This window comes from Callospermophilus lateralis, chromosome 2 (genome assembly GCF_048772815.1).
Source record: "Callospermophilus lateralis isolate mCalLat2 chromosome 2, mCalLat2.hap1, whole genome shotgun sequence".
Classification (NCBI taxonomy): domain Eukaryota; kingdom Metazoa; phylum Chordata; class Mammalia; order Rodentia; family Sciuridae; genus Callospermophilus; species Callospermophilus lateralis.
In genome coordinates this window covers 43,328,682-43,341,497 of record NC_135306.1, presented here as the reverse complement: position 1 = coordinate 43,341,497, position 12,816 = coordinate 43,328,682, and the positions used below count along the sequence as shown (strand labels likewise).

Here is a 12,816-nt window from a genome sequence, read left to right as displayed (position 1 = left end):
GATACCTAATATTCAAGCCATTCCACAAAGTACCCTGGATAGTTTTGGGATTGTCTTGGCTTCTTTGGCTCATTGACAGTAGGTCTTGATTCCAGAAATGCTTTGGGCTAAGGCCTTTTCAATTCATTGCCAATCCCCTGATCTCTGAAGTGCTTTTGGCCAGAGTAGTCCTGACTGTCATTTCAAAAATTCAGAAATATTTAAAATACCTATAAAATGACCATGAACAACTTCAAAAAATTTTAAACATAGCTAATACCAAACTTTTAAGAACCATACAGAAGGTTGTTCTGAAGATGTGGTACATATTCCAAACACATGTTAATGAAACTCCACCCCCCAAAAAATTCTGAGGTAATGCACAAGGGAATGGACTCACTGTGCAAACATTTAACCTGCTTTTTCCTTTTGGCCTGCCAATGCTTCCAGATCATTGAGCTAGGTTAATCAGCACTTGACTATGTGCAGCTGTGCTGAACTGGAATAGACTACGGTATGCTAATTGGAGCAAGCATGTGGTGCTGTAACAGAATGTTTTATTGACATTCATGTTTAAACATTCATTTTCTTCATCTGTTAAAAAGGAGTTAAAATGGATGACCTCTGAGGTTTTATGATTTTAATTAAGCAGAATCATTTTCCCCCCAATGAAATCTGATGTGGAATCCAAATATAAACAAAAAACATTGAGCAACTTGCTGAGAGTGCATGTGTGGGGGTGTCTGGAACTCATTCTGTTGCTTTGACCTCTCCTTCTCTCTGAAACTTCAGGAACACCTTTTTAGAAAATGAGAAGTAATTATTCCTTGAGATTTAGTTTGAAAAAACATGGCACTACCTCTAATTTCTCATTCAATTTAGTTCGATTACATGGGAGTTGTGAGTCAAGTCCAAAATAATTTCTCTATTTCTTCTTTAAATTCTTTTTAGTTATACATGACAGTAGAATCTCTGGCTGTTTTTAAAGAAAAATATTTCCATGTCTTAGTTAAGGGCTCATTTTTCAAAACAATATTGAATATAACAAAATCCAAATGCAAAACAAGAGTTAGACATTTGAATTCACCATGATGAGGTTTGGTGAGAAAATGCATCTGTGAAAGATCAGATGCTGCTGAGTTCACAGCAAATTCAGTGAGCAAGACATTTGAGAGTAGGATTAGAGTTTTGATGTGATGATCAATGATTCACTTGGAAATTAACAATAGTCTTGCCACAAGGCAAGTTGTTTTTTTTTTTTTTTTTGCCAAGAACACAATTATGTAAACACTGTAAAGTACTTAAGAAATCTTTCCTATGAAAAAATAGTATTGCACTCAAAAAGATAAGATTGTGGATTTCAGTGTACATTGTACTTATGGAAGATTCTTGGCCTTGTTGATAAAATATAAATGGAACTAATCAGTAAATTTGATCAGAGCCCCTCAGGCTGTAGGTATGATGAAAAAACTCAATATTAGTCCCCAATATTGAGTTAAAAAGGAGTTAAAATGGATGACTTGGAGAGGATTGCTGTAATGTAAGGAAAAGAGTTAGGCATGCGGACTGAAACTGGCATGAGTCCATGTGGGATCTGTTTTTCCATAGTTATTCTCAGGACAGTGTCCCTAGTAACCGATTCCTTGGGTGACGCCAGCTACGCTGTTCAGTAATGCCTCTCAAGGTGTCAGCAGTAGAACCCTTTCAAGGAGCCACAGGCCAGAGTTGTACCAATTGTAGTGGGGCAGTCCTCTGCTCTATTCTCTTTGAAAGGCCCAGTGTATCCACCTTTCTCCTTTTAAATTTTATTTTAACCCCATTTTTCAGCATTGTAGAGTGACATCACATTCCGTAATAGTTCAAAGAAGAGAGTGAGTGAAAATGCATTATTTGAATGCAATCGAAGATTAAGAGTGGCTATAGGTGGTAAGAGACATGTATTTTCATGGCTATTGATTCCCTTCCAATAACCCATTTTTTAAGGGAAGACCAATGACATTTACCTTTATTACATTTAATTTTTATGCATGGGTAATATTCAAATCATTTAAAAGCTATACATATGCATATGGCAAAAGTCCTTTCCCTGTTGTTTTTCATTGAATACTCAGTTCTCCCCTCATAGGTCACATGTGTCCTTAGTTCTGTATGTCACTTTCTAGAAATTCTTTAGACATATGTAAGTAAATACAGATTCCTATTTTAATAAAACTAGGCAAATAATCCAGCTCAGGATAGGTTATTTCCTCTTATATATAAAACTCACATGTACAATCCTTCTGTTTTGATTGTAGTTGGTATTAAAAAAGACAGAGCTCACCGATGGAAGAAAGCTTCCTGTAACTGTCATGTTAAATAAGGTGGCAAAATGTAATCAAGTCCCGACTCTCAGAGTACATACAATTTCCCTTTTCATCATTGAAAGAAAAGGGAGATAACTGGAAGAACAAGAGGAAAAAAGTCTCTAGATCCATACCTAGAAACTATTTACAGATGAAGCTTGGTTGTCTTTTCAAATCATCTGCTTTTTCTATTATTTCCTACAGTCATTAAATAAACCTCAGCCAGTGCCAGTGGTATTAATTTAGAGCAGAACGCATGGTTTTGGCAGATCACTCAACTGGCCCTAGAAATAGGGTTGGATCTAACTGGAGCTGAAAGAGTGACAGTTTCCTTCCTCTCGATGACCCCTTCTGGAACATGCCTGGAAAGATGAGCACAGGTGATATGGTGGTGTTCGCTTGGAAGCAGTGCTAGTTTGGGTGTGCACATAAAGAGGGAGGTGTGTACTGGTGCTATTTTGGGGGCTGTAATTCCACTGCTAGGGTTCCTCACTCATCCTCTTTTGCAACACTTTTAAAAAGTCCTAACCTTTGTCCCCTTTCCTGAGATTTTAAAAGTTTTCCACAAGGCTAGATGTAAGATAGATCCTTTCATTTGTGGTCATATTGGGAAACCCATTATAGGAGAGATTTTTTTTTTTGTCCTTCAATCCCCTATATACAATGCTTATATTGACTTTGAAATTCTTCTTCCTAAATAACTAGATAAAGATTTAACTCCAAGTAAAGGAATTCTCGAAATCACAGCATGTAGCAAACATTGGTAATTGCCATTAAAAACGAATTTTATGAGAATTTCATACCAGGCACAATGCTTGGCCTAAGTAGATTATCAAATACTGTCTGATAAGTGAATGCCAATTGACTGCAGATTCTCAGGAACTGCTGATCACCTATCTATGGTATTTTGTAAAAACAATGACATTTGTTTTTGCCTCCTAAAAACTCAATTATCAAAACAATCTGTTGATGATGGAAAGGAGATCAGTTTAGATTCATGGGAGTGCTTTCATTTTTAAGTTAGTTATTATAAAATTAGGAGCATGGTAAGTGGATAGACTTGGATCAGGCAGACCTGGAGTAGGAATAGGAATAGGAATAGACCTGGAATAGACTTTTGGCATCACTCCATCCATCCAACAAACACTTAAGTTCTGTATGTGTCAAAATTAGGCAGAGTATTTCTATATAAATCAATTCCTAAGTTCCCATTCCTATGCAGAATAGCTCATGGAACTTACCATTGAGGGGAATAGAGTAAATAAAGTAATCACAAATTATGGTGATATTTATGAAATAAACTGGAGGCTGAGGTAGAAGAAAATGGGATGAGAATGTGTAGGTATTATATACAGCAAGCAGAGAAGCCCTCTATGAGAAAGTGGCATTTAAGCTGAGACCCAACAAATGAACAGAAGTTAGTTCAATGGTGAAGAAGAGTCTTACAGGCAGAGGGTACAGCAAATAGATAGACTTTAAGTATGGAAAGGGTGTGGTGTATTTGAGGACTAAAGGATGAGTGAGCATTTGAACCCCAGCTCTGCCTTAAATAGCTCTGAAAGATCAAACAAGCTACTCAATCTTTTGAGCCTTCAGCTCTTCGTATTTAAAATTGAGATAAAAAAGCATGCTACAGAGGGTTGTTGGGAGAATTTAATGGGAATTAAATTCAACAGAGTGTCACTTGCCTGAATAACTTTATATCTACATAGAGGTCTTTGAGATTCCGGTTGGGTCCTCATCATCCAATGAATGTGCTTGATCTTTCTAATCTGCTGATCATGTTGTGTAAACTTGGGGTCAACCATCACCGGAGCTAGAAAATATTTTTCATCCCTGATATTTCCACATTTATAAAGGAGAGAATAGACAGATTCCATTTATTCAAGTTAGAAACTTTAGAAATCAATAGAGAAGAAGAATGTGGTAGATTTGGGGGGTTGTAGGTGGGTGTAGAGAGAAATAACAAAAAAGTAAAACAAAGTTTTTTTAAAAAGCGTGCTTTATCACTTATGGAATACATTTATAGAATGAATGTTAAAGGTCAGGCATGGTTTTATTTTTACGCTTGGGAAGGGGGTGAGGTTTGTGACTAGGTGTTCTGAAAACAGAAGAAAGAGAAATGAAATATGGTCACTGGGCATTCAGAATATGACAGTGCTTGGCAGGTTATTTAATCTTCACAAAAATTCTGAATTTGTCACCATTTTAAAGAGGAAGCAAATGAGGTTCAGAGGAAAATGCAGACTTCACTAAGTCACTGTCCCTCTCATTGTGAAGAATTTAATGTAAAACTGGGGAAGTTTTAAAAAATGAGGCTCTATTTCATTGGCATGAGTGAATGCAGTTGATGCTTCTTTATAACACTTTATTTTGGCAATACTACATAGCATCAATAATAACTAATAATAATTACTAGTCATAATGAATAATGATAGTAATGCTAGTATAATTTATCTCAGCTCAACAAGAATTTACAGAGTGCCCAAGTAGGTCTCAGGCAATATAGTGCATAGAGATATATAGTGCATGGCTTGTTGTGGTTCGGGGGAAGGATTCACAGTGCATCGCCCCCAGGGTATTCAGAGGGGCAAGGGAATTAGCAGGGTCTGGGTGATAAAGGGTCTTGAAGCTTTGGTGACAAGTGGAATTTTAGAAAGACTATCTATTTTTAGACAATACTTTAGACAAGACTAGTTTACCCCACTTCCACCATGCGACCAGTGCACTAGTTTCATTAAAGAGGTTCTTGGCATAAAAGTTAGCTAGTGAGATCAAATAAACACACAGACTCAGTTACCTTTTTCTATGACCAGGTCCGAGACGGCTCTCCCTCTGGCTCACACCTCGAACCACCCCGTAGGGCAGCAGGGATTACTCGGGGCTAGCAGGAGAGAGAGAGAGAGAGAGAGAGAGAGAGAGAGAGAGAGAGAGAGAGAATGCCAGGGAGTGGCTTTTTATTGGGGAACAAGAAATTCAGGGGAGAATTCCATCCAATGAAGGTTGAGGGGGGCAGCACTCCAAGGTCAGGGTCAGTGATTGGCCCCAGGGTCAGTGGTCAGTCACACCCCCACACAGACAGGCTCTCGCACCAGGAGAGGGTCGGGAAAGCTCCCACACAGTTTAGCCAGAGCGCCCCAGACCCGATCCGGGAGTTGCCCAGTCACGTGTGAGAATGGCTCCCCACACCCCTCGAGCCATGTTAATGGCCTTCAGCATGCATTATTCTCCATTTTTCCTTTAGGAACAGTGGAAGGTGCCATGGACTTGATCTTGATTAATTCCCTACCTCTTGTATCTGATGCTGAAACATCCCTCACCTGCATCGCCTCTGGATGGCATCCCCATGAGCCCATCACCATAGGGAGAGACTTTGAAGCCTTAATGAACCAGCACCAAGATCCACTGGAAGTTACCCAAGATGTGACCAGAGAATGGGCTAAAAAAGTCGTGTGGAAGAGAGAAAAGGCTAGTAAAATCAATGGCGCCTATTTCTGTGAAGGGCGAGTTCGAGGACGGGCAATAAGGATACGGACCATGAAGATGCGTCAACAAGGTAATATGTCCCTAAATGTGGACAGGTGAGGTCCACTGGGAGCACATACCTTTTGTTTTGGCAGCTGCTCCCTCAGAGGCTGCATGAGCTGTCTGAGTGTAGAGCTCAAGGACCTTTTTGTTGTCTCGGGACCTAAGATTGCTGTCTCGGGTACCTAGAATAGTAGACATAAAAGACCATCCAGCCCAACTCCCTCGGTAGACATTGTGTCTAGTTCATGGTATGAAATATATCATAGGTTCACTTTATGACATTTATTGTATACATGTAACATAGTCATGTCTTCATATGAAAATTATGGCAAAAAAAAACCATTACCAAATTATTGGTTATTTTGAGATTTCTCATTAAGTTTTCATTTGATACTTTGTTTTGTTTTTTCCTAAATGTTCATACTAGAAGTTAATATTTTCATGAGAAAATTATGTAGAAATAAAATCTTCAAAATGGAAATATCAGTAAGTAGCTCAATTTAATTGGTTACTTGATGTATCAGTTACCTATTGCCACAACGATGTTGTGTAATGTAATCACAATGGCATATGACATGGAACATTTTAGTGTGAGGTGTCAGCTGGGTTGAGGAGTGACTCTGTTGGCCTTGGTGGGGCTTTCTTAATACATGGTGTTGGCTGGCTGCAGGCTTTTCAGTCTGGCCTTGGCCGGGGCAACTTGGCTCAGTTCCATGTGGCTATTATCTTGCAGCAGGCCAACCTAGGTATGATTTCATGAATATGATAGAAGTGCAAGAGAACAATGTAGGCACAGAATTACCCATGATTATGCCTCATTTTATTTCCTAAAGCAAGTCAAAGAGCTGAGCCTAGATTCAGAGTGAGGGCATTGCAAACTTAAATGGCAACAAGCATGGATTCCAGCTGTGTGTGATGCCCTCTCCTTGGAATGATCCAGTCTCTCATCCAGACACCTTCTCTGGGTTGCTGATACCTAAAATACAGAAGTCCTTTCCAAATTAATACTGTCTAGACACAAAGGCTCAGAATTTATTTTAAAAAATAATGGTATTGTGAACTCTTTGGAGATTTAGTTTTATAATAATAATAATAACAATAACAACAACAATAACTATTATTATTATTATTATTATTATTAAGCTGACCCAGATAAGTAACACACCTATGCACATTTCTCATTGTTAGTTTCTTATATAAGAATCTACAGGATTTTTAGGTCCATGTTTCTCAGTGTTGAACATATTTATTGGATCAACTATGGGTCTTGCTAAAATGCAGATTGTGACTCAGTCATTAGGGAAGAGTCCTGAGACTCTTCTGGGTAGTAGGTTCTGGGTGATAAGAAAATGCTCTGCCACAAACCATATTTTGAGTAGCAAGAGTTTAGTCAGCTAGTATCTGGGGTCCACCTGAAAATATTTCTTTGAATTTGGTGGTAAGTGAAAAATTTGAGGGCAATAAGCTCCTTTTAAGGTCAAAAGTGATAACATCACTCTTCATTACAAATGAAGGAAAGGATTTTCTTACCAAAACTGAAATGTTCACCTTTAAGTGACACCAGAGCAAGTGGGAAAAGCATACAACAGAAATTCCCAGGAATGCAGCCCTCAGTGAGGGAAGAGAGGTTGAACAAAGGATGTGAGGTGTGCCAAAGCTATCACAGCTGAAAGTCAGCTCTATTATTTTTCACATGTCATTTTGGATTTGACTTGTGTAAAGAGTGATGTTCTGCTGAGTGTCCATGTCCTGAATGAAGATGATATGAGATTTTTACTCTATGGTTTCATGGAAGTAAAGTGTGGAGTGCCACCCTGTTCTTCTTAGGCTCTCCCAAGATTACCCCTGACAATATATATAAAAAAGTAAAATGTATTGATCCACATTGGGAGTTAAAAATCAACTGCAATAATCTCTCCCAGTTGAGAGTCTAGATCACCACAGGTAAAGGATAAGGCAAGGCAGGCTTGGATAGTGAGCAACAGTGAAGAGAGATTGGCTTTTAGACCTATACTTACCTGAATTTGAATTCTCTACCACTTACCAACTGTGTTTCCTTAAGCAAGTCATTTAACTTCTGTTAGTCTCATTTATCACCATCTGTGAAATAGTTATAGTACCTACAGAATTCTGCTGTTTTAAATAAGGTGGTGTACACGTTAATTCCCTTGCATACATTGATAGAATAGAGTAAATGATATGATTTCAGAGCCTGTATTTGTAATCCTCACATTTATACCCTTGTATATTGGTCTCAATGATAACAACTGTCTGACTTTGAGCACTTTTTTTAAAATAAGAAAACAATTCTACAACCCTACAAAATGACCCAGGGCACAGAGTAGAAGTGTGGAAGTCAGCCAGACATGGGTTTGATCCTAGCTCTGCACTGAATAGTAGGACTTCAGGCACATCACTTAATTGGGGTTCTAGTTTTTCCTTTTTTGAAAAAGAGTGGAAGATAAAGATTTTACCACAAGCAAATTTAAGAATCAAATAAAAATACCAACATTATCTGGTTCACAGAACATGTTCAACATTTCTTATTTTGGTGCCTTGGAGTAATAATTTAGTGGAACTGTTAATTTTCCTACTCAATTGTAGAATTTTTAAATATCACATATTAACATAACTGCAGAGGTTTAATCAAAATGGAAAAATAGATGGCATGTTTTCTCCTGTAGGTGCAATAACAGCCTCTCAGATTGGGGAACTGGTTCTGCTTTTTTTTTTTTTTTTATTGACCACCCAGTAGGAGAGATAAGGCACAGGGTAAGTGAGATCCATTATGGTGAATCAAGAAAACCTCCCCAACTGTCCTCATGCCACTATTCATTCCCTAGTAAAACATCCTAGGAATTCAGAAATGCCTGCTCAGGGACACAGCAGGAGAGGATAAACATCAGTATATTCCCACTTCTGCTGACATGTGCATCTGGGAGGAAGTGGAAAATCCATCTGAGATGTGCCAAAACACAGCTTAAGTTGGCTCACACATCCCAAATAGCCAAATCATTTTTATCAATGGCCTCATCCAAAACAATCAACAGCAGTTTGTTCAAACCTCACAGGTGATTTCATTTGGGGGTAGGAAGTTATAAATAAATTTTGATCCAAAGAACTGTTTTAGAATAATCCATTAGAAAAGACACAGGATTTATTTTTTTTTCTTCCTGTTTTCATTTGAGAAATAGCTTTACATTAAGAACATCAAACTACCTAAACATGACTTGTGAGTTTGATGGAGGGGAACCATCTGTATCCAAATAGCACAAATAAACATATTAAAAGCATTTAGTTTGCTTTTATGAGATGGGAAAACCTGACATTTTAAATTCATTCTTTTTTTTTCCACCTTATAACTATTCTTGAGTCTGTCTTGTGCTGCAATGTTAATGGAGATGCAATGTTAAATTTCCTGAATACTTTTTCTGGGCCTGATGTTTCCCCTGGCAACATTATATATGTTGCCATCTCATTTATGCTAATCAGAGGAGCACAACTAAGACTCATTAATAGATGAAGCTCATCATTGTTTCAATGCCGCAGTCTGGCTGGGCACAATTCAGGAGCCACTTGTCAAAAGAAACTAACTTTATTTTTAGAACCACACATGCCAAACAAAACAGCTCCTCAGGAAAAACCCTCAGAGCCCAACTGCCACCACCGGCTTCCCACAAGCCTCTCCTCCACCCACAAGCCTCCCCACCTCCCACAATCCTCCTGCTCTTGAGGCCGATTGGCTGGGTCATGTGGGCGGAGCCAAAAAAAAGTCCCCCAATGAGCAGCTCCGTGGCCTGAAAGGGCAGGGAAACAGCCCAATGAGCATCACCACAGAGGAGCCAATCAGCTAGATGTTGTTGGGGCTGCTGTGAGCCAATCATCAGCTGGCAGTCTGAAAGGGCGGGGAAACAGCTCAATGAGCATCTCCAATGAGCATCACCACAGAGGAGCCAATCAGCTAGATGTTGCTGGGGCTGCTGTGAGCTAATCATCAGCTGGCAGTCTGAAAGTTTGCTGGGGCCCCTTCGGCTGTGGCTCTCAACATTTCAATAATTCACTAGTGAGCACTGGACCTGGAAGGCAAACTCAGGTCCAATCCTGAGGCCAGGCTCTAACCATCACTGTGCTACCTTTCAAAACACCATAGGTCTTACCTCTACATCCCCTGGAACACAGTCTGGTAGGAGAAATTCGCTGTGAGCAGGATTGTGATGGGGGAAGGGTAGGGTATTTGGAGAGTGACCATTAAACCACCTGACCTGAGCCCCCAGAGACATCCAGACGGAGACCGATGAATGAGTAGGATCTGGTGAGGTGTGGGGGAAAGAAGCAGAAGAGAAGGAAGGAAACTCAGCACTTGGACATGAGTGATGAGAGCTAAGGGTGCAGGCCTGCAGAGCTGGTGCCAAGGAGTGAGTGTGGACCTCTTGTGTTTGTGTCTCAACTTCTTCACCTATTCAGTTAGGAGGCCTTCGGTAAGGGACTTTGCTGTCCTTAACTGTTTCTGACATGAGTAAATTGAGGATGTGCTATTTTCATAAAGCTGTTGTGACAAAATAATTGTGGATGAAATACTGCATTATTGCCATCTGTATTTATCTAATATTAAATATAAAGGAAACAGCTGAAATTTAGATCAATTATTTTTTATCCATGAGAAACATCTTTGTTTATAACTGACTACTGTGTACTTTTTCCTCCAGTTTTCCTTTATGGTACAGGGGAGTTAACACAGGGCCCTGTGCATGCTAGATGAACACTCTACCAACTGAACTATATCCCCAGCCCCCTTTGACTTGAAACCCTTCTGAGTGCTCATGTTATGTAATCTATGAGAGCCCTTGGAGCCAGCTTCCCCGATTCAAATCCTTGGTCTCCCGAGCTCTCATGTGCCCTTAACAGGTTACTTAAACTCTCTGTAGCTTAGTTTCCTCTTTTGTAAAATTAACATAATGGTGGTACCCATCTTATAGGGATATTATGAAGATTTAGTTTGCTTAAAGGACTTAGGACACAGTACCTAGTACATGGTAGGCACTACTATTTTTAAGATCTCCAAAGTCACACAACCTCAATATGTGTACCAAACCCAAGCCAGGCTCCTATGCATCAGGAAGCTCAAAGTAGAACATGAAAGTTAGCCCTTCCTCATTAGTACCCAGCAAAGGACAGTCAGCCTGGACACATGAATGTAGGAGGCAAGGGACTAGACAGCAACAGAGCGCTGGTGTGAAAGCAGGGTACTTAAAAGGTACAAAGTCTGAAATTAAAAAAGGGCCACAGAGTAGGGGGGAGAACAACATTGGAGTTGAGCCTACTGGAGAATCTCAATACAATGCTGAGTGAGAAGTCCCACGGTCAACTAAATAACCTTTACACAAAGGGCCAGAAAATATAAACAAACCACATAGGAAGGAAAAATGGCATGGAATGGCTGGGGGGAGAAACTCTCTCAGGAGCCCAGAAGTCTTTTGCAGAGAGCAGAATTTCATGTGTTAGAATGGCTTCATGAAGCACTTAGTCACTGTGAGAAGGAGCCCCATAAAGCCAGTTTCCCCCTTCCCTGATCCCTGCTGCCTTCCCTGCAGCAAGTTTATTTTAGCACCATCAAGAAAGCTCCCACTCACATCCATAGTACAAATACCAGCTCAGCACTGTTGCTGTTTATTTGTTGAAAGGATTCTATAAGCACCTCAGGGGCTTGGCATCCATCATTTAATATTCTTTTTTTTGGGGGGAGGAGGGTACAGAGGATTGGACTCAGGGGTACTCGACCTGAGTCACATCCCCAACCCTATTTTGTATTTGATTTAGAGACAGGGTCTCACTGAGTTGGTTAGTGCCTCACTTTTGCTGAGGTTGGTTTTGAACTCGTGATCTTCCTACCTCATCCTCCCAAGATGCTGGGATTATAGGCACGCACCACTATGCCCAACAATCATGTAATATTCTTAATAGCCTTTATAGTAGATGTCACTACTTCCAAATTATGAGAAAACTGAGATTTGCAGAGGTGAAGAGACTCAAGAATGGGTAAGTGGCAGAGGGTAGATTCAAACCCAGGACTTGCATCTCAATACTATGGGAGGGCTACTCTATGCTTCCTCTGGGTTTGCCCCAGGTTGTCATCTGCATTAAAGATGTTTACATACCTGACCTCCCAGAGAAGTCCTGGCAGTATGCTATGCCCAACTTAGCAGAGTCAGCCCACAGCCAAGGACAATAAGAGAGAAACCAAGTCCTTCTGAGCATGGTTCAGAGGCATCTTCTGCCCTCACAGGATTACTATCTAAACCAGAGGTGCGTCCAGCTCTTAATCAGTCTCTCTCAAGCCCCCTTCAGAAAGCCACAGATGAAACAAGAACTAAGGCACAATGACTGGCTGAGTAAGCACAAGGTCCTCAGCAGGAGTCCCTCTATTCTTCAAATTTTGGTCCTTGGCTGAAACTCTTGAATTCATACCTTGGGGTGTTTTGTTCTTTTGCTGTTGACTTCTAATTTAGGAGCATTCTGGTCACGGAATTTGGTATTCATGGAGATGTGCTTTGTGCTTAATAGGGAGGTAAAACACTTATAAATAACATGTATTGAGATAGCTGGGTAAGGATCCCATGAATATTCAACACATTTTAATGGTGTTTTTCAAATCTTCTATATTTTTGCATAGTGATTTTTCCATTTGACCAGTTTCTGAAAGTTTCCAGTGTGCCTGTAGTTTCTTCCTTTAATAGTTTTTGTTTCATGAGTTTTGAAGCTGTATTGTTATGTATGTGTACAATTTCAGGATTATTGTATCTTCCTGAACAAGATATGAGAATGACATCTTGTAATGAGACTTATTAGAATGGTGGATTGTTGCTTTTTTTTTTCATGTAAAGGCCATCTTTATCCCTAAAAATTTTGGCCTTAGAAATTTTTTTTATATTAATGTTGCAAAGTTTAGCTTCTTTTAGTTAGTTCAGTA

General features: G+C 39.7%; 1 protein-coding gene across 2 annotated transcripts in view; it reads left to right on the top strand.

The window, feature by feature from the left end:
- Window positions 1-12,816, top strand: part of Tek (TEK receptor tyrosine kinase) — a 110,943-nt gene that overhangs the window by 37,012 nt on the left and 61,115 nt on the right. For both annotated transcript variants that reach the window (XM_076845930.2, XM_076845929.2), the window contains exon 2: window positions 5,566-5,877. In XM_076845930.2, coding sequence (XP_076702045.1) covers window positions 5,566-5,877 — 312 coding nt within the window. The remainder of the gene's footprint in view (window positions 1-5,565; window positions 5,878-12,816) is intronic.